We start from the raw sequence: 22,982 nt of genomic DNA, 5'->3' as shown, positions 1-22,982 counted from the left end.
GAATTTGACCCCGAGGCATTTTGCTTGGCCACAGAGCTACGTGTGTGTGTTAAAATATATACAATATGAGACTGACCGTTTTAACCATGTTTAAGTGTATGATTTAGTGGCATTAAATACATTCATGTTATTCTGCAACCATCACCACCATCCATTCCAGAACTTTCTTCATCTTCCCAAAGTGAAACTCCGTACCCATGAAACACTAACTCCCCACTCTCCCTTCCCCCAGCCCCTGGCAACCACCATCTACTTCCTGTCTCTACGAATGTGACTACTCTTGGGACCTGATGTAACTGGAGTCACACAGTATTTGTCCTTTGGTGATCGGCTTATTTCGTTTAGCCTGACATCTTCAAGGTTCATCCATGTGTTGAAATTTCCTTCTTTTAAAGGCTGAATAATATGTCATTGTCTGTCTATCCCACATTTTGTGTATCCGTACATCCATCAATGGACACCCGGTTGCTTCTACCTCTGGGCTACTGTGAACGATGCTGCTATGAACATGAGTGCACAAATACCTGAATCCTTGCTTTCCATTCTTCTGGGTATATACGCACAAGTGGAATTGCTGGATCATACTATGTCATTCTTTTTTTTTTTTAAGATTTTATTTATTTAGGGCGCCTGGGTGGCTCAGTTGGTTAAGCAACTGCCTTCGGCTCAGGTCATGATCCTGGAGTCCCTGGATCGAGTCCCGCATCGGGCTCCCTGCTCGGCAGGGAGCCTGCTTCTGCCTCTGACCCTCCCCCCTCTCATGTGTTCTCTCTCTCTCATTCTCTCTGTCTCAAATAAATAAATAAAATAAAAAATCTTAAAAAAAAAAAAGATTTTATTTATTTATTCATTAGAGACACACAGAGAGAGGCAGAGGGAGAAGCAGGCTTCCCGCGGAGCAGGGAGCCCGATGTGGGGCTCGATCCCAGGACCCCGAGATCATGACCCGAGCCGAAGGCAGACACTTAACCATCTGAGCCACCCAGGCGCCCCCATAGTATGTCATTCTATATTTGATTTCTTGAGGAACCACCATCTTATTTTCCACAGAAGCTGCATCATGTTACATCCCCGCTAAACTTTGTCTTTTTAGTCAGAAGATTTTGCCATCATTAGAGATTAGGGGTTTCACTATCAGTAGTGGGGTTTTACCCAGATCTGTGAGACCCTGAAGCCTATACTCGACTGCAACCCTCTCCCCCAACACGGGTTCCACCCCAGACCCTGGTAAAGTGTGAAGGCAAAGGGCAAGGAGCAGAAGAGCCCAGCTCCTTGCCTGCAGGCTCCCTCTCTGTGCTTGAAAGGCTTGTACCTTATGCCTTGGAAAGGGAAGACGAGAAAAAAAAGCAAACCTTCCTTAGAGCTTTGCCCAGCTGGAAGGCCGCACCTCACCCTGGACCTGAGCTGAGGTCACAGAAGCCATGCCTGTCCTGGGTCCGCTGGAACTGCTCCCCACCCACCCTGCATCAGGCACCCGCCCAAGGGCCCTGGAAAACCACTCAGGGCTACTGTGTCAGGCTGGAAAAAGGGAACTAGGCAGGGCACCTGAAGCGTCAGATTAACTAAACTAGGAATACTTGCTTGCACCAAAGTAGCCATGGGTGAAGAGAAGGATCTTTCCTCTTCAGCTTGTATAATGCTGCTCAGGCACTGTGCCCTCCAAACACCACCCACAAAAAGGAATTCCCCCAAATAGAAGAAATTGTTGGGCACCCAGTGTCCCCACTGTCCACTGTTTGAGATGCCCAACATCCATGCATTACTTCCTATAAACGTGAGGTAATATAAGCCTCCCTAGTATAATGCATCTACTCCTCTTTCTGTCAAAAATGTATTCACTCTTCTTCCAAAGGGAGACAACTCAAAATCTTGTTCATGATCACACCCACTTGCAAGGCCAGGATTCTCAGATGTTCATTCCTCCCTCCTGCAGTTTTTTTTTTTTACCAACCCATCTCAATGTTTTGCAAACTATGAACTATGCTGTAAAGTTAATTACCACCAATACACCCTATATGCAAGAGTGGAAAGAAGGAGAGAAGAATGGGAGAATTAAAATATGTAAGAATATACTTGACACAGCAAGAGGAGAAATATATGTAAAAGCGACAGACTTTTTCTACAAAATGTGGCTGGTATGAATAACTTCCCCTCCTTCACTATCCAGTTCGTATTCCCCTTGAAAAAGATTTTCTTTTCCTTTTTTTTTTAAGGATTTTATTTTTTTAATGTAATCTCTACCCCCAGCGTGGGGATTGAACCCATGACCCCGAGATAAAGAGTTTCACGCTCTACTCACTGGGCCAGCCAGGGGCCCCTTCCCTTTGCCTTCAGCCTGCATCCTGGTGGTTCAGGGTTTTTTACCAGGGCCACATCGTCCCAGACCTCTATTTTTAAAGAATCTGAGTCCTCGGTGGATCTCCCTGTATAGAGTTGACTTTTTTCCCAAAGGTTTTATTTTGAAACATTTCAATCCTACAGAAATACTGAAAGACAAGTACAATGTAAATCCATATACCTTCATCCAGATTTGCCCATTTTTACCATTTTGCCTCATTTGCTTTATCTCTTTGCCCATAAAAATTATTATCCTGACCTTTTGAAAATAAGTTGCAGACATTGTAACACTTCATCCCAAATACTCTAGCATTTACTTCCATGAAGTCTTTATTTAGCTCAATTCAGTCTTATTTGGCTTCTTCAGTCTATGGATTCACATCTTTCAGGGATGCCTGGGTGCTTCAGTCGGTTACACGTCTGCCTTCAGCTCCGGTCAATGTCCCACAGTCCTGGGATGGAGCCTCTCAACGGGCTCCCTGGTCAGCGGGGAGTCTGCTTCGCCTTCTCTCTCTGCTCCTCCCCCCTGCTTGTGCTCTCACTCTCTTTCTTTCTCAAATGAATAAAATCTTAAAACAAACACCTCTTGGGGTGCCTGGGTGGCTCAGTTGTTAAGCGTCTGCCTTCCGCTCAGGTCATGATCCCCGGGTCCTGGGATCGAGCCCCGTGTCGGGCTCCCTGCTCCACAGGAGGCCTGCTTCTCCCTCTCCCACTCCCCCTGCTTGTGTTCCTACTCTCGCTGTGTCTCTCTCTGTCAAATAAATAAATAAAATCTTTAACAAACAAACAAACACCCCTTTTAGCATTATTGGAAAATTATCATTTTCTCTTTAAACATTGCCTCTGCCCCTTTCTCTCTCCTTACCCTCTGACATCCAATTAAATGTATATTAGGGGGAGCCTGGCTGGTTCATTCAGTTAAGCATCTGACTTTTGGTCTCAGCTCAGGTCTTGTTCTCAAGGGTCGTGAGTTCAAGCTCTCGTTGGGCTCCACACTGGGCATGGAGCTGACTTCATAAAAACATCTTTTTTTAAATGTATGTTAGATCTCTCTCTATATCTATGTTTCTGCTCTACTTCTGTATTTTCTATTCTTTTGTCTTTCTATGCAGTATTAAGGACAATTTCTGCCTATCCAGCTTCTAGTTTCTATGTTCTCTCTTCAGCTATGAGTAATCTGCTTAAAGGACTCATTGTGTTCTTAATTTTGATTATTGTATTGTTCAGTTTGAGAAGTTCTATGTTGTTCTTTTAAAATTCCTTTGTGGCACTTCTTAATAAGTACTTGTCCCCTGCAGATGTGGGTTGTTTTTTTATTAAGATTTTATTTATTTATTTATTTGACAGAGCAAGAGAGCACAAGCAGTGGGAGCAGCAGAGGGAGAGGGAGAAGCAGGCTCCCCGCTGAGCAGGGAGCCCAATGTGGGGCTCGATCCCAGGACCCTGGGATCATGACCTGAGCCGAAGGCAGATGCTTAACCAACTGAGCTACCCAGGTGCCCCCCCCCAACAAATGTTTTTATACTGGTTTTTTACTCCTTTAAACACAATAAGCAATGTTATTTTATGGTCAGTATCAGATAATTCCGATATGTTAAATCTTTGTGTGGGTCAATTTATGTTTTATATTTTTTGTATTGATTCTTGTGCAAGGTTTCTTTTTACTCTGTGTGCCTGATTATCTTTGACCATGGGTTGGATGTCATATCTGAAAAAAATATTTTTAGAAATAATTTGGGGACTAGGATGACAGTACATTCCTTCATAAAACCCATTACTCAATACCAAATATTCTTGCTTCTGCCAGGTGACCTGGAGCAGTATAAGGATGGGTCTACTTTAATCCAAGTTCAAGGTTTAAGCTTCCCTGAACCACGCAGATATGATTCTGGGCTACAAGTCCATACAATTTAGGATCCCATCTTAAAGCGTGTATGTGTCCATGGTGGGGTGTCCATCCTCCTACCTTGGGCAGGCTTTGGATTTTGATTTTTAACCCTCCCCACCAAAAACCACAAAACAACAGCTCAGTTTCACAGTTATATCTTCCAGATCAGTAAATGTCCCCAGGACAAAAATTGCTTCGAATTCTGGACTTACCTCTTTGGGTTTTAGCTTCCTAAATATTGGTTCAGTTATTCTTTACTATGTCATTATCTTTTCAGTGCTTTTAAGATTTTTTTTTTTCATTTCCTCTGTTTTTTAGTTTGTTCAGTTGGTAAGATTGGAATTAAATACCTAACTAGGAGCTTGTCTCCCATTAACTACCCGAAATTAATATTAGGGAGATCCCCTGGGTTTCATTTCTGTTTCTCCCTGCCCCTGCTGGTTAACAGCAATCCTATTTTACAACAATAACCTTGACAATTACAATCACCACAGGGTACCTGGGTGACTCAGTTAAGTGTTTGCCTTCAGCTCAGGTTATGATCTCAGGGACCTGGTATCCAGTCCCACATCAGTCTCCTTGGTCAGGGGGAGTCAGCTTCTCCCTCTGCCCCTCCCCTGGCTTGTGCTCGTTCTCTCTCTCTCAAATAAATAAATAAAATCTTAAGAAAAAAAAAATCAATCACCCCAGCCAGTAGTAAGTAGTACTCCCTTTTTACTTTTTTTTTTTTAAGATTTTATTTATTTATTCAACAGAGAGAGTGAGAGAGTACAAGCAGGGAGGAGTAGTAGAGGGAGAGAGAGAGAAGCAGGCTTCCCGCTGAGCAGGGAGCCTGATGCGGGGCTCGATCTGAGGACCCTGAGATATGACCTGAGCCAAAGGCAGACACTTAACCATCTGAGCCACCCAGGTGCCCCTACTTTTTTTTTTTTTAAAGATTTTATTTATTTATTTGAGAGAGAGTGAGAGAAAGAATGAGCATGAGAGGGGGGAGCGGGAGAGGGGGGAGCGGGAGAGGGAGAAGCAGACTCCCCGCTGAGCAGGGAGCCCGATGCAGGACTCGATCCCGGGACTCCAGGATCATGACCTGAGCCGAAGGCAGTCGCTTAACCACCTGAGCCACCCAGGCGCCCGCTTTTTACTTTTTTGCCAAATGGCAAGCGGAACAAAAAAATGGCCCATTGGTAATCTTAGCTCCTAATTTAGAGAAATCATTATTGTGCCCCCTGGTGGAAGCATTCCTCCCTTGGATCAGGCCGAACCCAGAGGCCCAGGAATAGGAAACATTTTGCAAGAGTCATTCGTTGAGATTGTGAAAGGCTGCACCCCCCTTCCACTCCTTGGTTCCTTCCTGTAAGAGAAACACTATATACTGGTCACTGGTTCAGAGCATCCGTTGTTCAGTGATGCAGCATTTCTTAAAAGAATCCGAAAAGAACTGAAAGGCATTGATTCTGGGCCCATAAACTACCTTTCCAATTATACAGAACTAGCCTGTGTATTATTTTGAATAGTTTTTATTTTAAATTTCTTATTGAAATATATATGCAGCGAAGTGCCCAAATTTTGCGTAGTTCAATAAATTTTTCTAAAGTGAACAAACCTATGTACCCACTACCCAGATGAAGAAAAAGAACATTACTAGTACCTCAGTAGCCACCTCATGCCCACTCTTGTCACTATCCTCCAAAGATAACTACTCTCCGGAGTTTTAGCCCCAGAGATTAGTGTGTCTGTTGGTGTAACTTTATATAAATGGAATCATACAATATGTCGTCTTTTGAAACTGGCTTCTTGTATTCAGTATTACGTTTTTGAGATTCATTCATATTGCTGTAGAACAATAATTCGTTCTTTCCACTTTGTTTAATCCATTCTACTGTTATGGGCATTGGGGTTTTTTCCAGTTTGGAACTATTACAACGAATGCTGTGGTGTACATCCTTGCACATGCTTTTGGGTGTATATACTCACAAGTGGAGTTGCTGGATCACAGGAACTCTGTAGGTTCAGCTTTAGTGCTAGCATGCTGTCTTAGTCAGCTTGGGCTGCTGTAACAAAATATCACAGACTGGGTGGCTTAAACAACAGGCATTTATTTCTCGCCATTCTGGAGGCTGGGATGTCCAGGATCAAGGTGCTAGCAGATTTGGTGGCTGGTGAGAGCCCACTTCCCGGCTTGTAGATATCTGCCTTCTTGCTGTGACATCACATGGCCTTTCCTCAGGGATAGAGATATCTGTCTTCTTCTTATAAGGGCACTAATCCCATCATGAGGGCCCACACCGTCATATGAGCCATCATCTAAACCTAATCACTTCCCAAATACCTCACCTCCAAATACCATCATATTGGGGGTTAGTGCTTCAACATATGAAGCGGGGGAGGGGGGAGCACAAACATTCAGGCCACAACACATGTTGTACTTTTATTTTTTATTTATTTGACAGAGAGAGAGAGAGCGCGCGTGCACAAGCGGGGGAGTGGCAGGCAGAGGGAAAGGGAGAAGCAGGCTCCCCGCGGATCAGGGAGTCCGATGTGAGGCTTGATCCTAGGACCCTGAGGTCATGACCTAAGCCAAAGGCAGATGTTTAACCAACTGAGGCACCCAGGCGCCCACATATTGTACTTTGACTCCTGCTTTGGAGTCACCTCTGATACTCTTTGTCCCCACAATCATTTGGTTCCTAGGGGTAAAACAGTGCGCCAGTATTGTTTCTGGGTTTTTCTTCCAAGCTGCTGGTACCTATTCTGCAAGTTTAGTGCAGGGTAGGCAGTGACAAATAGCCCACAACTCCCATCTGCCACAGTAATGATAAGATGGGAGGCACAGTGATGCTAAGATGTCGCCTGGTTCTGAACTATTAAAATAGGGGAGGGGGGCAGGAAGAATGTGCATCTTGGACTTGACGGAATAAGGTATATGGCAAAGACCAAAGACCACACCCTGAGGACTGTGACATTTAAAAGTGGAACAAAGGGGCGCCTGTGTGGCTCAGTTGGTTAAGTGACTGCCTTTGGCTCAGGTCATGATCCTGGAGTCCGGGGATCGAGTCCCACATCAGGCTCCCTGCTCAGCAGGGGGTCTGCTTCTCCCTCTGCCCTCTTCCCTCTCGTGCTCTCTGTCTCTCATTCTCTCTCTCAAATAAATAAATAAAATCTTTTTAAAAAAAAGTGGAACAAAGGACAGAATCAGCAAAAGAGGCTGAAGGAACTGCCAGTGTGTTCAGAGCACAACCAGGAAAATGCTCATCTCAGACCCTGAAAAGAGCTTGAAAAAGGAGGGAATGTGGGGCACCTGGGTGGTTGGATGGGTTGAACATTGGACTCTTGATTTTGGCTCACACCATGATCTCAGGGTAACGGGATCCAACCCCCTCCAACCCTCATTGGGCTCCACACTCAGCTTGGCCCTCTCCCTCTGCTTCTCCCTCCTCCCCTGCGCATGCTCTCTCTCTCTCAAATAAATAAATTCTTTTTTTTTTTTTAAGATTTTATTTATTTATTTGACAGAGAGAGACACAGCGAGAGAGGGAATACAAGCAGGGGGAATGGGAGAGGGAGAAGCAGGCTCCCCGCAGAGCAGGGAGCCCGATGTGGGACTCGATCCCAGGACCCTGGGATCATGACCTGAGCCGAAGGCAGTCGCTCAACCGACTGAGCCACCCAGGCGCCCAAATAAATTAAATCTTAAAAAAAAAGAAAAAGGAGGGAATGGTCAGAGTGTCATGGTGTCTTGGTTAGGACCTGTTTCAATGAACCAGTGGGAACAAAATTGCCATTAAACCGGGCAGAAAGGGACTTGGAAATAAGTCAAGAGAGATAGGGAGGGTAAACAGAAACTTTGCTTTGAAAGGGTGGAAAGAAAGGGGGTGATAATCCCAGGCAACCATAGGCTGAAGGAAGGGCTCTGATTTTTTAAGAGGATATTAAGCCATGTTTGTACATGAATTTGCATGATTCCACAGTGAGGGAGAAATGAGTGGTACAAAAGATTCACGGATAGTTGCAGGAGGAAAGTTCTTCAGAGCCTAAGTGGAGGGACAAAAGTAGGAAGCAAGGGAGGTGGAGTGGATATCACTGAGGTTGGTGGCTGGGTTTGGTGGCGGGAAGGGGTGGTAACTTTTGCCAAGGCTCCAATATTCAGGCCAAAGAACTGCCCAGTTCAGGACGTTAATTTTCCTCTCCTTGAATGGGCACACGATTGGGGCCCCAGGTGGATCGTGCATCACTCCTGTCTTCTGCTACCCACCAACAGCTCCCTCCCCGCGCCCATGAGTGAGGGCAAAGGGTTAAACCACAAGGTTAAAGGTCGGTGAGGTAGCAGAACGTATATGCTCCATCTAGCCCATCTCTGGGTCTCCGGTTTTCAACATCTTCATTCCATCAATCCTCTCATTTCTGCACCAGGCCAGGTCCTCCCTCTCTGGCCCCGCCCTCCACATGGAAGACACCCGGCTCCGGCAAGAGCCTCGGGGCGCGCGCCCGCTGCCGTCGCGCCTGCGCAACGGGCTCCCTCGGCTCCCTGGCCCGGGTGGACTGTCACGAAGCCTGTTCGTGCCTCGCTCTCGGGCGCGCGCCTTCTGGCAGCGCCTGCGCAGAGGAACGAGGAAACCAGTTCCCCGGTGCGGTCCCGGCGCCTGCGCGCTGAGGGCTCCGGGCCTCCCGGCCTGAGGGAGAGGAGCAGGGAAGATGGCGGCTGTGGTAGAAAATGTAGTGAAGCTGTGAGTAGTCGTTTCTTTCTCTCCTAGGCCGGGAGGTCTTGTAATGGGCCTGGGAGTAGGGGGCGGTGCGGGACAGGACGAGGCGGAGGGAAGGACGTACCCGAGAAGGCCTTGTTGCGACTCCTAGTAGGGAGGGCAACAGGAGACTCCAAGAAGACGTTGCGCTTCTTTGGAAACTTGTGGAGGCCCTGAGGGGGGCACACGGGAGCCCCTTACGGGCAGCCTCCCTGCGGGGCAGTGCGGTCAGAGCGGTCCTTCGGGCTTACGGCGGCCTGAGTATGGCGCCCTCGTTGCGTATGAGAAACACGGTCTGGGTGCGCTCCCGAGACCAGACGCCTCGGTCCGGAGGGGCCGGGCTGAGGGCGGACCCGGGACCGACCCGTGTCCCCGCGAAGCCCGGCGCCGACCCCTCCCAATCCGCTGCCCGCGGCCGGTCCTGGAGCAACAGGCTCAGCAGCCCTTGTGCGGTTAAGCACCGCGGGGCTGTTTTGTTTTAACAGCCCCCTGACGTCGGGGTGGGGGCTGGGGGTCTTGAGTATCTGATTCCCAGGACCAGAAACATTATTGGGAGGAATTTGTTGAGCAGATACAGAAAGGAAAGAACTTCAGGGGAGAGGACCTTTGCACCGGTCAGTCCAGCCACCAAAAAACGGGAACTGGACGGAAGCGGTCCAGGACGCCTCTGCAGCCTAGAGGGGCATCTAGGTCGGCAGGCTGCGCGCTGTGCAGTCCCCTTGTGCTGGTCAGGTTTCGAGCAAAGTTAAAGTTAATGGTGGTTGGGAAAAATGGAGAGTGTGGTCTGTTGGCTGTGAGTTAAAGATGCTTTGGGACTTGATTCAACAGCCTTCTCCCTGAAGAAGATTGAAGTGGGTTCAGGCCTGGTGGGCGAATAGAGCACGCTCTTTTTAGTGGGTAAATTGGGCTGTGGTGCAGAGGTAGGAAATTTGAGAGGTGACCAGTTGTCCAGGCAGGGCTTTTGGATTTTGACTGGATGACAAAGATAAAGGTTTGGGAACTATTCTGAGGGACTTATAGCTTCTCATCTCCCTTTGTGGTGGGCTGAGCCCCCACTCTTCCCAAGAGCCTTTTTAAAGAGTACATTGCTTTGCCCACCGCCCCCCCCCCCCCCCCCCGGAGCCCCTTCTTTTGAGAATGCCTTCCCCCTTCCATTAAGCTAAGTGCCTTCTTCTTCTCTTGTGGTTTTTTTTTTTTTAACTTGCTTTCAGCTCCATCCTGCTGCCTCTTTCAGCTACCCCTCCTCCCAACACTATTATCTTTCTCTCTGATCTGCCCACTCCAGTTTCCCCCAGCTCTTTCTTCAGGCTGACATTTCCCTCAATTTAGAAATGTCGCTGTTGATCTACCATTTATATAGTTATCCTTCCTGACTCAGATGTTCTTTCTTTGTTTCCCTGCCTTTCTCTTTGTTGACTAACCCCCCACACCCCAATCCTATTGTAAAGGGAGGTTTTACACAGGTTTCATGCTTCCCAGAAAAGAATCAGAGCTCCTACCTTGGAAATCTTACTGTACTGGGGGAATGTCAGACTTCCCTAGGTTGAGAGTTAACAGGTAATGAGACTTTATGTTGGAAGACTTTCTTCGGGGAAATAGAGTTGCCAACCCTTTCATGTAGTGCTAGAAAAGAGGAGTTGCCCCTTTCAACAGAGCACGACTTATTTCTCTTAAAGGAACTACAGAGATTGTGAGGGTCACCAGTCACTGGTTCCTGAGTACTAGTAGTGAGTGCGAAACCAACTTTCTCCTCAGTTCTAGCTGCAGAGGGCTGTGGACCACAATTAATACATTTCCCTACAGAACTTGCCCTTTAAGAAGGGGCTTCCGTTCTTCCTGTAACGTTCTCACCCAGGAGAGAGATACTTTTCTGGAGCTTCTCTTGATCGTGATGTGCCTGCTTTTTGAACAGCTGAGGTAATACATTGAGGTCAGGACTACTAGCTCATCTTTTCTGACTTGCATATTGTTCTGGGAGAAGAATTTTCCTATAAATTCTCTCTCATTCTTAGTCTCTCCTCATTAGATCCTCTCTCCCCCTAACCTATGTGTTTCATTCCCAGTTCTCCCACGAGACAGTTTGCACCACCTTCTGAAATCCCACTTAACTCACAAGTGCTGTGATAGAACGTCTCTCATTGTTCTCCCCAAAACCAATTCTAGCCTCCGTGCTCTGACTTTGCGGCCCTTAGCCCATCTCCCCTTTCCTTCCATTTGACTTACAGTGTCAGTATCCATTCCCATCAGCAGAAACAAAGGAGCTGCTGCACTCGGCCTTGTTTATCCAATTTTCCTCTGTGTGATGAGGACATGGCTGCCTCCTAAAGGCCAGCTAATGTGAGCCTGTTCCCTTTTTTTCACTCTCCAACACAAGATTCATGCTTACCTCAAATTACAGTCATTACCACTCATTGAATCAAGCCAAGCCGTCTTGTGTTGTCATCGCCTTGTGTGTGGTGTGTCTTTTTCAGTTGCTTGGGAACATACTAAGCTATGCCTAAGTGGTCTATTGTGACTGCTCTGTGAAAGCCCCCCTCGATTCCAGAGCATGGTTTGTCAGTGTAGCTTGAGTTATTGACAGAAGCAACAGAGACTCACTGTCCAGCTTCTCATGCTAGGGGTCGTTAGAGCTTATCTAGTCCGGCTTCCCCAGTCTAGCAGAGGAACCTGAGCTCCACATGGGCTGACTAAATGTCCACATTCGTGTGGTGACTTGCAGCCATGCAAGGTCTTTTTACTCCCAAGTCAAGTCAGGATGTCCCAGACACCTTCATGGGTACTGGGGATACTATGGGAAAGAAACCACCTCTGCCCTCAGTTTATTTAAGATTCACTGAATATGTAAATAGGAATCACTATAGTTCCAATACTAATGTGCTTGTTCAACCCTGAGGATGAGAACAAGGTTGGTTCTATATACATGCTTCTTAGAATCAGGTAACTCCTGGCACTGTGTAGTTTTCCAGGTTTTTAAAGCACTTAAAGATTTACTCTTGATTTAGATTTCAAACTGAGTCTTTTGAGTGAAAGAGGGTTCTTTCCTATATGATTTGATGGTGTGAGAATGGAAAAGGGCCTCGGATGGGCCTATGAGCAAACAGGTTTTTTTTTTTTATTATTATTATTTTTAAAGACTTTATTTATGTAGTTGACAGAGAGACACAGCGAGAGAGGGAACACAAGCAGGGGAAGTGGGAGAGGGAGAAGCAGGTTTCCCGCTGAGCAGGGAGCCCGCTGTGGGGCTCGATCCCAGGACCCTGGGATCATGACCTGAGCCGAAGGCAGACGCCTAATGACTGAGCCACCCAGGCGCCCCAAGCTAACAGGTTTTATATCAGTCTAATGGCACTCAGGAAAAAAGTAGGCTTCAAGGAAGTTCAGGTGTTTTCAGATGGTTTCCATTGACTTTAAAATTAGCATATAGAATTAATTAGTTGGCTAAATACAGGTCTCCCCCCACTATCCAAAAGTAGAGTGTTCTTATGAAACTGTTCATAAGCTGACATGGCATAAAGCAAAGAAGCAATTGCTACTTCTTAAAAGCAAAAATCATCTCTGGATCTCTTTTGGTTAGTGAAAAGAGGTACTAACGTAGGTCTTTTATAAAAGCGAAGTGCCAGAAAGTACACCATCAGATAGTGGGAGAAACCTGTACCTAGTGCAGAATTCAAAAGATATAAAATGGCATACGGAAGAAATTCCCTCCCAGTCACCCAGTTTTTCTCTCTGGAGGCCGGGAGTTTCTTTTCCACTTCTTGTTACATAAATGGTAGCATCCTGTAACTTCTCAGCACTGTACCTTGCTTTTTTTTTTTTCTTGTCATCTTGGAGATTGTTTGAGATCAGCACATGAAGAGCTTCCTTCTTTTTTTATGGCTTAATAGAAATTCATTGTGTAGACATGCTGTAGTTTGTTAAATATATTTTAGTAAGGGCCCCAGACCTTGTTGAACTCTTCCTCATTTGTGAAAAGAAGCTAACGTGTGCTTCTCAGAGTCATGAGGGTTAAGAGAAACAGCATCTTGACTAGCACAGGGCTGGACTCAAGAGAGGCACAGAATGAACATTAGTTTCTCCCTGTCCTTGTGGGTTAGGCTTAAATCTGAGTAGGCACATGAGAGATCATGTGTTCCTGATGGTAATTTATTTATAAAGTGCCTCTCCTCATAATGGCTTAGTGAAGGGGTGTGGTGTCCCATGAGGCAGAAATGGAGGCAAATAGGACTGAAGCCACAGTCTCCTGGTCCCTTGAGACTTCTAAAGAAGCAGATGGCGAGGAGAGGGGTCGCCCCGCCCTGCACTGACACACACACACCTGATCTTTGTCTCTCCTGCAGCCTTGGGGAGCAGTACTACAAGGATGCCATGGAGCAGTGCCACAATTATAATGCCCGCCTCTGTGCTGAGCGCAGTGTGCGCCTTCCTTTCTTGGACTCACAGACTGGAGTAGCCCAGAGCAACTGTTATATCTGGATGGAAAAGCGACACCGGGGCCCAGGTGAGGGTTCAGACTCAGGAGCACAGGGAAGGAAGAAGCTTCCTCATCTTTTTTTTTTTTTAAATCTTTTTTTTTTTTATTTGATAGAGACACAGCGAGAGAGGGAACACAAGCAGGGGGAGTGGGAGAGGGAGAAGCAGGCCTCCCGCTGAGCAGGGAGCCCGATGTGGGGCTCAATCCCAGGACCCTGGGATCATGACCCAAGCCGAAGGCAGATGCCTAATGACTGAGCCACCCAGGCGCCCCTGAAGCTTCCTCATCTTAAGTGATGAGCCAGCTGAGAGTTTTCCTTACTGCTTTCCACGCATGGATGAATACAGTCTTGCCTTGATTAGAAGCCCAGGGAGGATGAAGCAGACAGGTTCATACCAGCATTTTGTTTTCTGCAGGACTGCCCTGCTGAGGCTGTCGTTGGGCTTCTGGGGAGCTATGTGTTAGCCAAGGCTCCAAGCTTACATATGTTTTTCTTTTCCATAAACTGTCCTTCCTCCTACCCCCAGGCCCTCACTGTCCATATTCCTCCCTCACTGTAGAACTCAGTGGGCGGTGGGGAGTGGGGGGGGTGCTACTCCTCTAGATGAAGTGTTTGATATTATTGCCTAGGACTGGGTTAGGGTTTGACTTTTCTCTCTTTCTTTTTTACCACAGGATTGGCCTCTGGGCAGCTATACTCTTACCCTGCCCGGCGCTGGCGGAAAAAGCGGCGAGCCCACCCTCCTGAGGATCCAAGACTTTCTTTCCCATCTATTAAACCAGGTAAAGCACACCCCTCCTTGAGCAGGGGTATGGCCTGCTGCATGTAAGGCCTGTTAATCACCTGTTACGTACCAGGCCCAGTGCTAGATCCTGAAGATGCTAAAATGAATGAGATGCCATTCCTTCCTTTAAAGAGCTCAGTCTAATAGAGGAGACAGGTAAACAGATAAGTTACGGTGCCAAGTAAACTGGGGTGTCTTGGTTCCTGGACAGCCAGGGATCAAAAGACAGTGACTGGCCCATGGCTGGCCTAGCACTGTGTAGACCCAGAGCGGTCTGCTTTCAGCCCTTCTGAGCCTCGCCTCATCCTGACCTTGCCTGCAGACACAGACCAGACCCTGAAGAAAGAGGGGCTGATCTCTCAAGACGGCAGTAGTTTAGAGGCTCTATTGCGCACCGACCCCCTGGAGAAGCGAGGTGCCCCAGATCCCCGAGTGGATGATGACAGCCTGGGCGAGTTTCCTGTGACCAACAGTCGAGCACGGAAGGTATAAGATGAACACTGTGGCTAAGGGAGCTTTGATGGAAAGCAGCCTCCTCTTTATCAGAGGCCACCCAGTAATCAGAATGGAAGCAGAAGCTTTGGGCCAGGCGGCAGGCCCCTGGGATTCTGTTCGTGCTCATTCCCTAATTAGCACTGAGTACTGACTGGCTTTGCTATTAGTATCCAGTTTTTCCTGTTTCTTTCCTTCTAAGTGCAGACTCTCCCTCATTCATCTTTTTTTTTTTTTTTTAAGATTTTATTTATTTATTTGAGAGAAAGAGAATGAGAGAGAGCACATGAGAGGGGGGAGGGTCAGAGGGAGAAGCAGACTCCCTGCCGAGCAGGGAGCGCAATGCGGGACTTGATCCTGGGACTCCAGGATCACGACCTGAGCCGAAGGCAGTTGCTTAACCAACTGAGCCACCCAGGCGCCCTATCTTCTTTTGTCACGGATATTTTTTGGTGCCTGGGGTTACATGGGTGAAGCAGACCTGGTCCCTACCAACAGGGAAGATAAAACTATACACAGAAATAATAAGAGCTAAAAAATATGGCAGGCACTGTGCTAAGTGCTTTTCCATCATTTTCTCTAGTCTCTAAACCGTAAAAGTAGGTATCGTGGCCCCTGTTTCACATACAGGGAAGCTGAAGCAGAGAAGTTAGAAAAATAAACCTATAAGCCCACACAAGTAAGCAACAAAACTCTTTTTTTTTTTTTAAGATTTTATTTATTTATTTGACAGAGAGGGCACAAGCAGGGGGAGTAGGAGAGGGAGAAGCAGACTCCCCGCAGAGCAGGGAGCCCGATGTGGGGCTCGATCCCAGGACTCCAGGATCATGACCTGAGCCAGAAGCAGACACTTAACCGACTGAGCCACCTGGGTGTCACACAGAGCTCTAATTTAAATCCAAGAAGTGGCTAAGTTGGTACAGCATGCTACTCTTGATCTTGGGTTCGTGAGTTCAAGTCCCACGCTGGGTGTGGAGATTACTAAAAAAAAAATAAATAGACATTAAAAAGTAATCTAAGAAATGAGGTGAAAGAAGGGAGCCACTCGTGGTGTGTTCCTAGGGCATCAGATGAGAGGCAGGAGAGGGCATGGCTACTTGGGGTACCAAGGAAGACTTTGTGAAAACGTGGCATTTGAGTCGGCCCCTTCGAGATGGTGGGGAAGGCACTCCAGGAGAGCAACGGAAGAGAGGCAAAAGGAAGGAAAACCCAAAGCATTGAAGGGAGAAGCAAGAGGATTCTAGGGTGTTGAAGGGCAGCAATGAGGAACGAGGCCAGAGTGGAGGGGCCGGCTCATGGAGGAGGTTCTGGGTGGCTTGGCCAGGCCCATCGCGGGGGAGCTTTTGGGCATACATTGTATCTGCCCATCGTAACCCTCCTGTCCACTCAGCGGATCCTAGAACCAGATGACTTCCTGGATGACCTGGATGACGAGGACTATGAAGAAGACACTCCCAAGCGTCGGGGCAAGGGGAAATCCAAGGTGAGGAGGCAAGGCGCTGCCTACTGGGGAGCCTACAGAGCCCCCTGCGCTATTGCTTGTTGCCATTTTTCCTCTCGAGTGAAATTAGCAGCCACTTCCTAGAGAGTTTACTCCTCAGAACTAGACATCTTAATAAGGGCATCTTTTTGGTTTTTTGGCAGGGTAAAGGTGTGGGCAGTGCCCGTAAGAAGCTTGATGCTTCCATCCTGGAGGATCGGGACAAGCCCTATGCCTGTGACAGTGAGTGCCTCACAAGTGGGTGGGTAGTCCCTGCCTTGGACCCAGCCCCTGCTCAGGATCTGAGAGGAGGGAGGGTTGTGTTCTTGCTCAGAGTGGTAACAAAAGGCCTGAATGCTTTCTCCTGCCTGCTGACTGGTTCCCTCTGAGACCCTTGGGAGGCCCCAGCCTCTGCTACCCGATGGGTGGGACCTGCATGCTCTGGGAGAGGTTTCTGCTGTCCCCTGGGGTGGGGTGCTGGGGCCAGGGGCACACACAGCAGGCAGAATTGGCCCCTTAATAGACCGCATCCAGGTCTGCTGGCTCAGTCAAGCCAGGGCCCCCAGAGTCCAGCACCGAGTTTTTCAATGTCTGCTCTCCCCCTTTTCTCTGACTCGCCCCACTTCTGTCCCTCCGCCCTGGGAGCACCATCGCCGCTGGTTTCTCTCTCGTTTGCTCCGCTTTCCTGCTGCTGCCGCTCCTGTCTCAAGTGTATCAAGGCCTTCTTCTCATGACTTTTCTTTCTGTCTTTCAGATAGTTTCAAACAAAAGCATACCTCGAAAGCGCCCCAGAGAGGTAGCTCTCTCAACTTTTCAGACTTTGGTTTTCCTGTCCCTTTTCCCTCCTCCCTTGTCTCTCCCACCTTTCTCATTTCCTGTGGTGCTAGTGTAAAAATCTCTGGAATGGCATGGGGATAGGAGCAGTGGGCTTTTTGTTGTACTCCACTCCTCACAGTCCTGGAAGCTGCCTTTACCACTGCTTGTCTCCCACAGACTTGCTCCTAGGGCTGCTCGGCCCCGCTGCATGGGGTGGCTTCAAAAGCGTTCTAAGGAACCCGCTACAAACAGATCCCGCTGCTTCCCCTTCCCCAGAACAGACACTTGGTGGTCAGCTAATGTTTCTCACCATCCCACCACCTCCTCCCATCCTTCCCCCATTCCTTCCTGCTGGCCCCCTTGCTCTTCTCAGGATCACTGCTTAAGAGTACAAGATGCCATGTGGGGATCTGCATTCCTTGCTAGTTGGCGGGGGTTGGGCAGGGTACTGATGTGGGAGTGTCTTCGAATTGCCTTGGGGGCCAGAGACCCCAACAGACTTATTGATAGGTGATCCCCCAAGTGATCCACTCCCTACTCCTTTATCCTCATTGGGCAGAGATGAGCTCTGTGGTATACATGGAATAGCTTGAGCTTCCCACGTTTACCGAGAGGTAAAAAAGTTTGGAGTCTCTTCCTTACCTTTTTTCCTTCCTGCCATATTAACAAGATTTTAGAAAATCCCCTCCCTTCCTGACCTGGAGCTCCCCAGACTATTCCCAGGGCAAGTGGTAACTGGGCCAGGGTTCAGCCTCCCAGACAGCCAGTGTAGGAGAGCAGAGGTGGCTATGGGCTGGGGTTTAACAGAGGCAAGAGCCACGGAAACTGGAGAGCCCCAGGGCCTGATGCTCCTCGCCGAGGTGAGGGCAGGTGGCCGGCACTGAAGGCCTGTTGCAGACAGAGCCGATGGGGGCAGGGGTGGTCGCTTCTGCCTCAGGCGAAGCCCCATAGCTGGAGGGGGCGGCGGGGATGCGGCACCTTTCCTAACACCTCGGGTCCTAACACCTCGGGCGCTAACACCTCGGGTCCTGACACCTTTCTCTGTCATCTTTTTCCCGCTCAGTTTGTGGAAAGCGTTATAAGAACCGACCAGGCCTCAGTTACCACTACGCCCACTCCCACCTGGCTGAGGAGGAGGGTGAGGACAAGGAAGACTCGCAGCCGCCCACCCCGGTTTCCCAGAGGTCGGAGGAGCAGAAATGTAAGCTGATGCGTCGGAGGCGGGGCGAGGGGGAGTCAACCTGCTCGAGGAACGCCCTCCCCGCGGGGCTGCTGGGTACCTAGAGGCCCCCGTGAGCCTTGTCGGAGCTCTCTTCCTCTCCGTAGCCAAGAAGGGTCCCGACGGACTGGCCCTGCCCAACAATTACTGTGACTTCTGCCTGGGGGACTCCAAGATCAACAAGAAGACGGGGCAGCCCGAGGAGCTGGTGTCCTGCTCTGACTGCGGCCGCTCAGGTACCTCCAGCCCCAGGGCCCAGAGTCCCCCGTAGGAGTCCCCCGCCGCCTGTGTGACACCCCCTCCCCCGCCTGCAGGCCACCCGTCTTGCCTGCAGTTCACCCCAGTGATGATGGCGGCCGTGAAGACCTACCGCTGGCAGTGCATCGAGTGCAAGTGCTGCAACATCTGCGGCACCTCCGAGAACGACGTGCGTGTCCCCACCCCACCCCCACCGCCCCCGGCCCACAGCTGCCTCCCAGGGGGGAGCCGGACCCTCCCCAGCGCTCCCGGGAGCACTTGGCTGGCAGGTGTCTCTGGAGCACCAGCTTGGCGTCAGATGCCCTTCCGGGCACTCAGGGCGCCAGACAAGACCAGCGGGGGTCCCTCCCTTGGTGGAATTGCCCTCCTGCGGGGAACAAGCAGCGAGCCGGGAAAGGCGCGACGGCTTTATGGCGTGCCGGGAGGACAAGGACAGCAGCGGTGTGGCAGGGTCGCCGGGTACCTGACGTAGATAGTCAGAGCTGGCTTCTCCGAGGAGGGGTTGGGATTCGGATGATGCGGAGGAGCCAGTCCAAGAGGGTTTGCGGGCACAGCCTGCCCGGAAGAGGAGCAACGAGGGCAGGGGCCTTCAGGCAGACAGGCCGGCTGGGGCCTCCCTGCAGCTGGAGCACAGTACAAGCAGGGCTTAGAAGGCAGGCATCGCCAGGTCTGAGGGTTTAATTGGGAGTGACGTGCTCTGTCTTAACATTTTTAAAAGAGAAGTTTGCTCTGTGAAGAATAGAATGTAGTGGGCAGGGGTGGAGGCTGTGAGCTGAGTTCCAAAACTGTTGGGGTTCAGGTGGAATGACAGTGACTCACTTGGTCCGGGTGGAGAAGTTCCTCCAGAAACTCCTGAGTCTGCTCTTCCCTGCCACCTGCCCCGCCGCTCTTGGAAGGAGTAGCAGTGTCTACAGAAGCTCCCATCCCTGCCCTCCCCCAGTGGGCTGCCTGAGGCCCACTGGTCGCTCACCTGCCCCTTCCTCTTCCATCTTGCCTCCTCTAGGACCAGCTGCTCTTCTGTGACGACTGTGACCGTGGCTACCATATGTACTGTCTCACCCCGTCCATGTCTGAGCCTCCTGAAGGTAGGTTGCCCTGATCTCTTACGCAGAACAAGTATCATATTAGTAACTTGGAAAATCACTTGTACGGGAAGTTCTCTTAAGTGTTCTTTCAAATCAGGGCATAGACACTTTGCCTTCACTCAGAATGCTTTCCTGGCATTTCAGCTTGGAGGGTTTAATGTTTGCACGTTAGGTACATTTAGAAATGCAGAACATCAACAGCCAAAGAGAAAACTGGTGCTGAGCGGAAAACAGTTACCAAGGAGTGGTTTGCTTCCCTCCAGCCAGTCCAGGAAACTCAGTTTGTAGTTTGTCTGATGTCAGGCTTTGGTATCAGCTCTTTGAATGTGACGGGCTTGAGTGTCCATTTCTTCCCTCTTCCCTTGCCCAGTCTGGAAACGTATGGAACCTGGAGCCTGAATGGGTCAGTCTGCCCCTCCAGTAGTGTGCTTAATAATGCTCCAAGTTTGCAGAAGTTCTTCAGCCAAACCAGTGGCGGCACCAGAAAGTGGCTGTCTCTCTGCCCGTCCCCCTCCAGCCAGGTCTCTGTGCCCAAACTCCTCCTTTACAGAAATTCAGGAGCTTACTCAGGAGGATGTGAATGCCCAGTGGCCTTTCCTGTACACAAAGGATGTGGGCCAGCATTACAGACAAGAGAAAGTGTCTCACTGTGTGGTTAGGCTGACTTGTAATATAGGTCACACTGCTGTGTCGTCGTCGTCCCCCCGTCCTCCCCCCGCCCGGAAAGGAGACACGAACAAAGTCTGAGAGTCCTTTGGAAGCTGCAGGCGACCACAGAGCTATTGTCGTCTGTCATGCCCAGTTTATAAATCTACTCTGGGGAGAAGTAGTGTGTTCTGTTTTCTCTCTCTTTTTTTTTTTAACCATAAAATACCAATTTACAGACAGAATTCTACATGAACTGTAGAAGGGCCTTCCTACTGAAGTACTGTCAGAGGCTGAGGTAGTGAAGAGCTGCAGGCAGCTGAGGGAGAATCCTCTAGAAGCCATGAGATGGTCTAGGCTCTTAAGTCAAGGGGTCAGCAAACTACAGCTCATTCATAAGCCAGATCCAACCGCAGCTAGTGTGTATAGCTCATAAGCCAAGAATGGTTTTTACATTTTTAAAGGAGATTTAAAAAAAAGAACATGGGACCAAGACTGTATGTGGCTCACAAAGCCTAAAATATTTAACATTCTGGCTGGCTGTTTACAGAGAAGCCTGCCAGCCCCTGTGGTATTGACCTTTGGGTTAGAAAGGACCTTCTTACATTTTGAGAGCCCTGTGTCTCTGAAGAACCTTTAAAAGGGGTGGATTCTTTCCCCCATACACGTCCACATACACAGATGTACAGTTACACTTAAAATTCTGAGGCATACACAGATGTACAGTTACACTTAAAATTCTGAGGCATTGAGGACTAATTTTGTTTCTCAAGAAAAAAAAAAACACAGAAGAATGCAACCATAATAAATATTAATAAGCAAAGTATGAAACACTTATTTTTCTGCAAGGGACATTTTTCCCAGTTACTCTGAGAGATAGATCATAACACACTGGGACGTCAGAGTTTCACCCCCTTTTCCTGTCACTGCTCCTTGGCCTCTTCTCAAACACCTAGTGATGGTGGAGAGCCCATCTCATCTTTCCATGGCTTTCCCAGAAAGCTATCTTATGTGGAGTCAAAACTGGTTTCTCTAGAACCACTATTCATGATCTTCATTCTGACCTTTGGGGCCATGAGAACAAAGTCTGGTTCTTCTGTAATCACAAGTCTAAAGCTGAGATGCTTTAAAAAGTTCTATCTGCCTAGGCCCTCCTAGAGATTTTGATTTAAGAGGGCCAAGAGGGTCTAGGAGTCTGTATTTGGAAGTAGGCCTCCAGGTGATTATTTCTTTCATCACCACTGAGAATTATTTTTCATGATATTTGAAGCCCTAAAGGTTTCTTCTAGCTCAGGATAACCGTGAAACTTTGCTACCGCAGAACATCTCCCAGCCTTCCTGTAGCTGATCCTGCTACTGGAAGCGAGGTGTGGGGAGTGGAAGGTCAGCACGGTAGGGTGGTAGAGGACCCGTCCTGACCCGTTTCTGCTTCTCTGCAGGAAGTTGGAGCTGCCACTTGTGTCTGGACCTGTTGAAGGAGAAAGCTTCCATCTACCAGAACCAGAACTCCTCTTGATGTGCCCCCCACCCCCGCTCCCCCCATACATCTAGGGCTGTTTCTCTCTTCCTCTCTTGTTTTTCATACCCACCTTTCCCCTCCTCTCTCACAAGTCCAGATAACCGCGGGTGGTCGTGCCGATCCACCTTTGGCAGCACCAAGCAGAGGTGGCAGCTCTGACCGCCTCTGGCCTAGGCCCTCAGGGAGAATGGAGCAGCACACTGCCCCAAGGCATACCTGTGACCCAGCTTCTCACTGCTCTCTGTGAAGTGCATTCACTCTGCCTGCCTTGGGCCCCGGCCCTGGCGATTACAGGGTTCGAACAGTGTCCTCTGAGAAAGAGTGGGAGAGCAGCTCACTTTTCTCTCAGCTCTGCCTCCACTCTGGTCCCCAGGGTTTTCCCTTCCCCTGGAGGCGAGCCAGACCAGGGCCTCTGCCAGGAGCAGCTGGGCATGAGCAACTGAGCAAGCTGAGGCAGCGCTTGCAAGGAGCTTTCCAGGCCCTTTGTGCCGCTTAGCCTCGCTGCCTCCTTCCCCCAGAGCGGCTCTCCGCAGCCCTCTCTTCCTGCTACCCAGGATCCTTTGCCCGAGCCAGGATGTTCTTGGTCACTTTCCTCGCTCTGCCCTGACCCACTCCACCCCACCCCACCCCACCCCACCCCAGGGGGAGTCGCAGCTTCACCTGATTCTTCCTTATGCTCACCTGGCTCGCTCACAGGCGGTCTCTTGATGACCGAAGCATTCCCCGTCCTTGGAATTTCCTGTCTTCTGCCTCCCCCCCTTATTCCCTTTGGTGTTGTGGGGAGAGGGGAAGAATCAGGGGGCCAGGCCAGCAGCTTGGGGGCCACAGGGAGACATTGGATAATGTGCCTGTTTTTTAACTCAATGAAAAAAGCCTACCTCCGAAATCCCCTTTTTGTTCTTCCTGGACCTGGACATTCAGCTCCTGCCCTTGACTGAATTGGGGGTCTCTGCCTCCTGCTCTGTGTATCCTGGCCCCTGGGTCACAGGGAAGCCACATAGACATCCCTTTCTTCCCTTGCACGCTCGCTAGCAGCTGGTAAGGTCTTCACACCCTGATTCCTCAGTTTTTTGCCTGGTGACACTGACATGAAGTAGTGGGGGGAGATAGTCCATACCAGGACCCCCTGGAGTGGCCTTCCCCTTGGCTGTGGGCAGGCCCTAATTCACTGTCGCTTTGGAGTTGAGGTGTCTTTCTTTCTTTAGTTCCTGTATTCCAAACATTAGTACAAATAAACGTTTTTACACA

The 22,982-nt window shown here is 49.3% G+C and overlaps 1 protein-coding gene across 2 annotated transcripts; it reads left to right on the top strand.

Annotated features, from left to right (window-relative positions):
• Positions 1–8,837: 8,837 nt before the first annotated feature.
• DPF2 (double PHD fingers 2) lies at positions 8,838–22,982 on the top strand. Of its 2 annotated transcripts, XM_044919201.1 has the most exons (12): positions 8,838–8,949; positions 13,302–13,462; positions 14,111–14,218; positions 14,543–14,706; positions 16,103–16,195; positions 16,357–16,435; positions 16,947–16,988; positions 18,072–18,209; positions 18,335–18,463; positions 18,542–18,654; positions 19,489–19,570; positions 21,655–22,982. In XM_044919201.1, exons 1-12 carry the CDS (start codon positions 8,918–8,920, stop codon positions 21,729–21,731), a joined length of 1,218 nt encoding a protein of 405 aa, XP_044775136.1. In that variant the 5' UTR covers positions 8,838–8,917; the 3' UTR covers positions 21,732–22,982. The 2 variants fall into 2 exon arrangements, with proteins under 2 accessions (XP_044775136.1, XP_021540709.1); XM_021685034.2 differs by lacking the exon at positions 16,947–16,988 and having other exon boundaries at positions 8,882–8,949.

Source organism: Neomonachus schauinslandi, chromosome 11, assembly GCF_002201575.2.
Source record: "Neomonachus schauinslandi chromosome 11, ASM220157v2, whole genome shotgun sequence".
Classification (NCBI taxonomy): Eukaryota; Metazoa; Chordata; class Mammalia; order Carnivora; family Phocidae; genus Neomonachus; species Neomonachus schauinslandi.
This window is presented reverse-complemented; position numbering and strand designations above follow the sequence as displayed.

What these genes read in the sequence shown, in the direction of transcription:
- DPF2 (XM_044919201.1), top strand. Translation starts at nt 8,918, where the DNA reads ATGGCGGCTGTGGTAGAAAATGTAGTGAAGCT. An exon ending in TTTCCCATCTATTAAACCAG is followed by an intron (nt 14,219 to 14,542) that starts GTAAAGCACACC and finishes CCTTGCCTGCAG; the next exon opens with ACACAGACCAGACCCTGAAG. An exon ending in CATGTCTGAGCCTCCTGAAG is followed by an intron (nt 19,571 to 21,654) that starts GTAGGTTGCCCT and finishes GCTTCTCTGCAG; the next exon opens with GAAGTTGGAGCTGCCACTTG.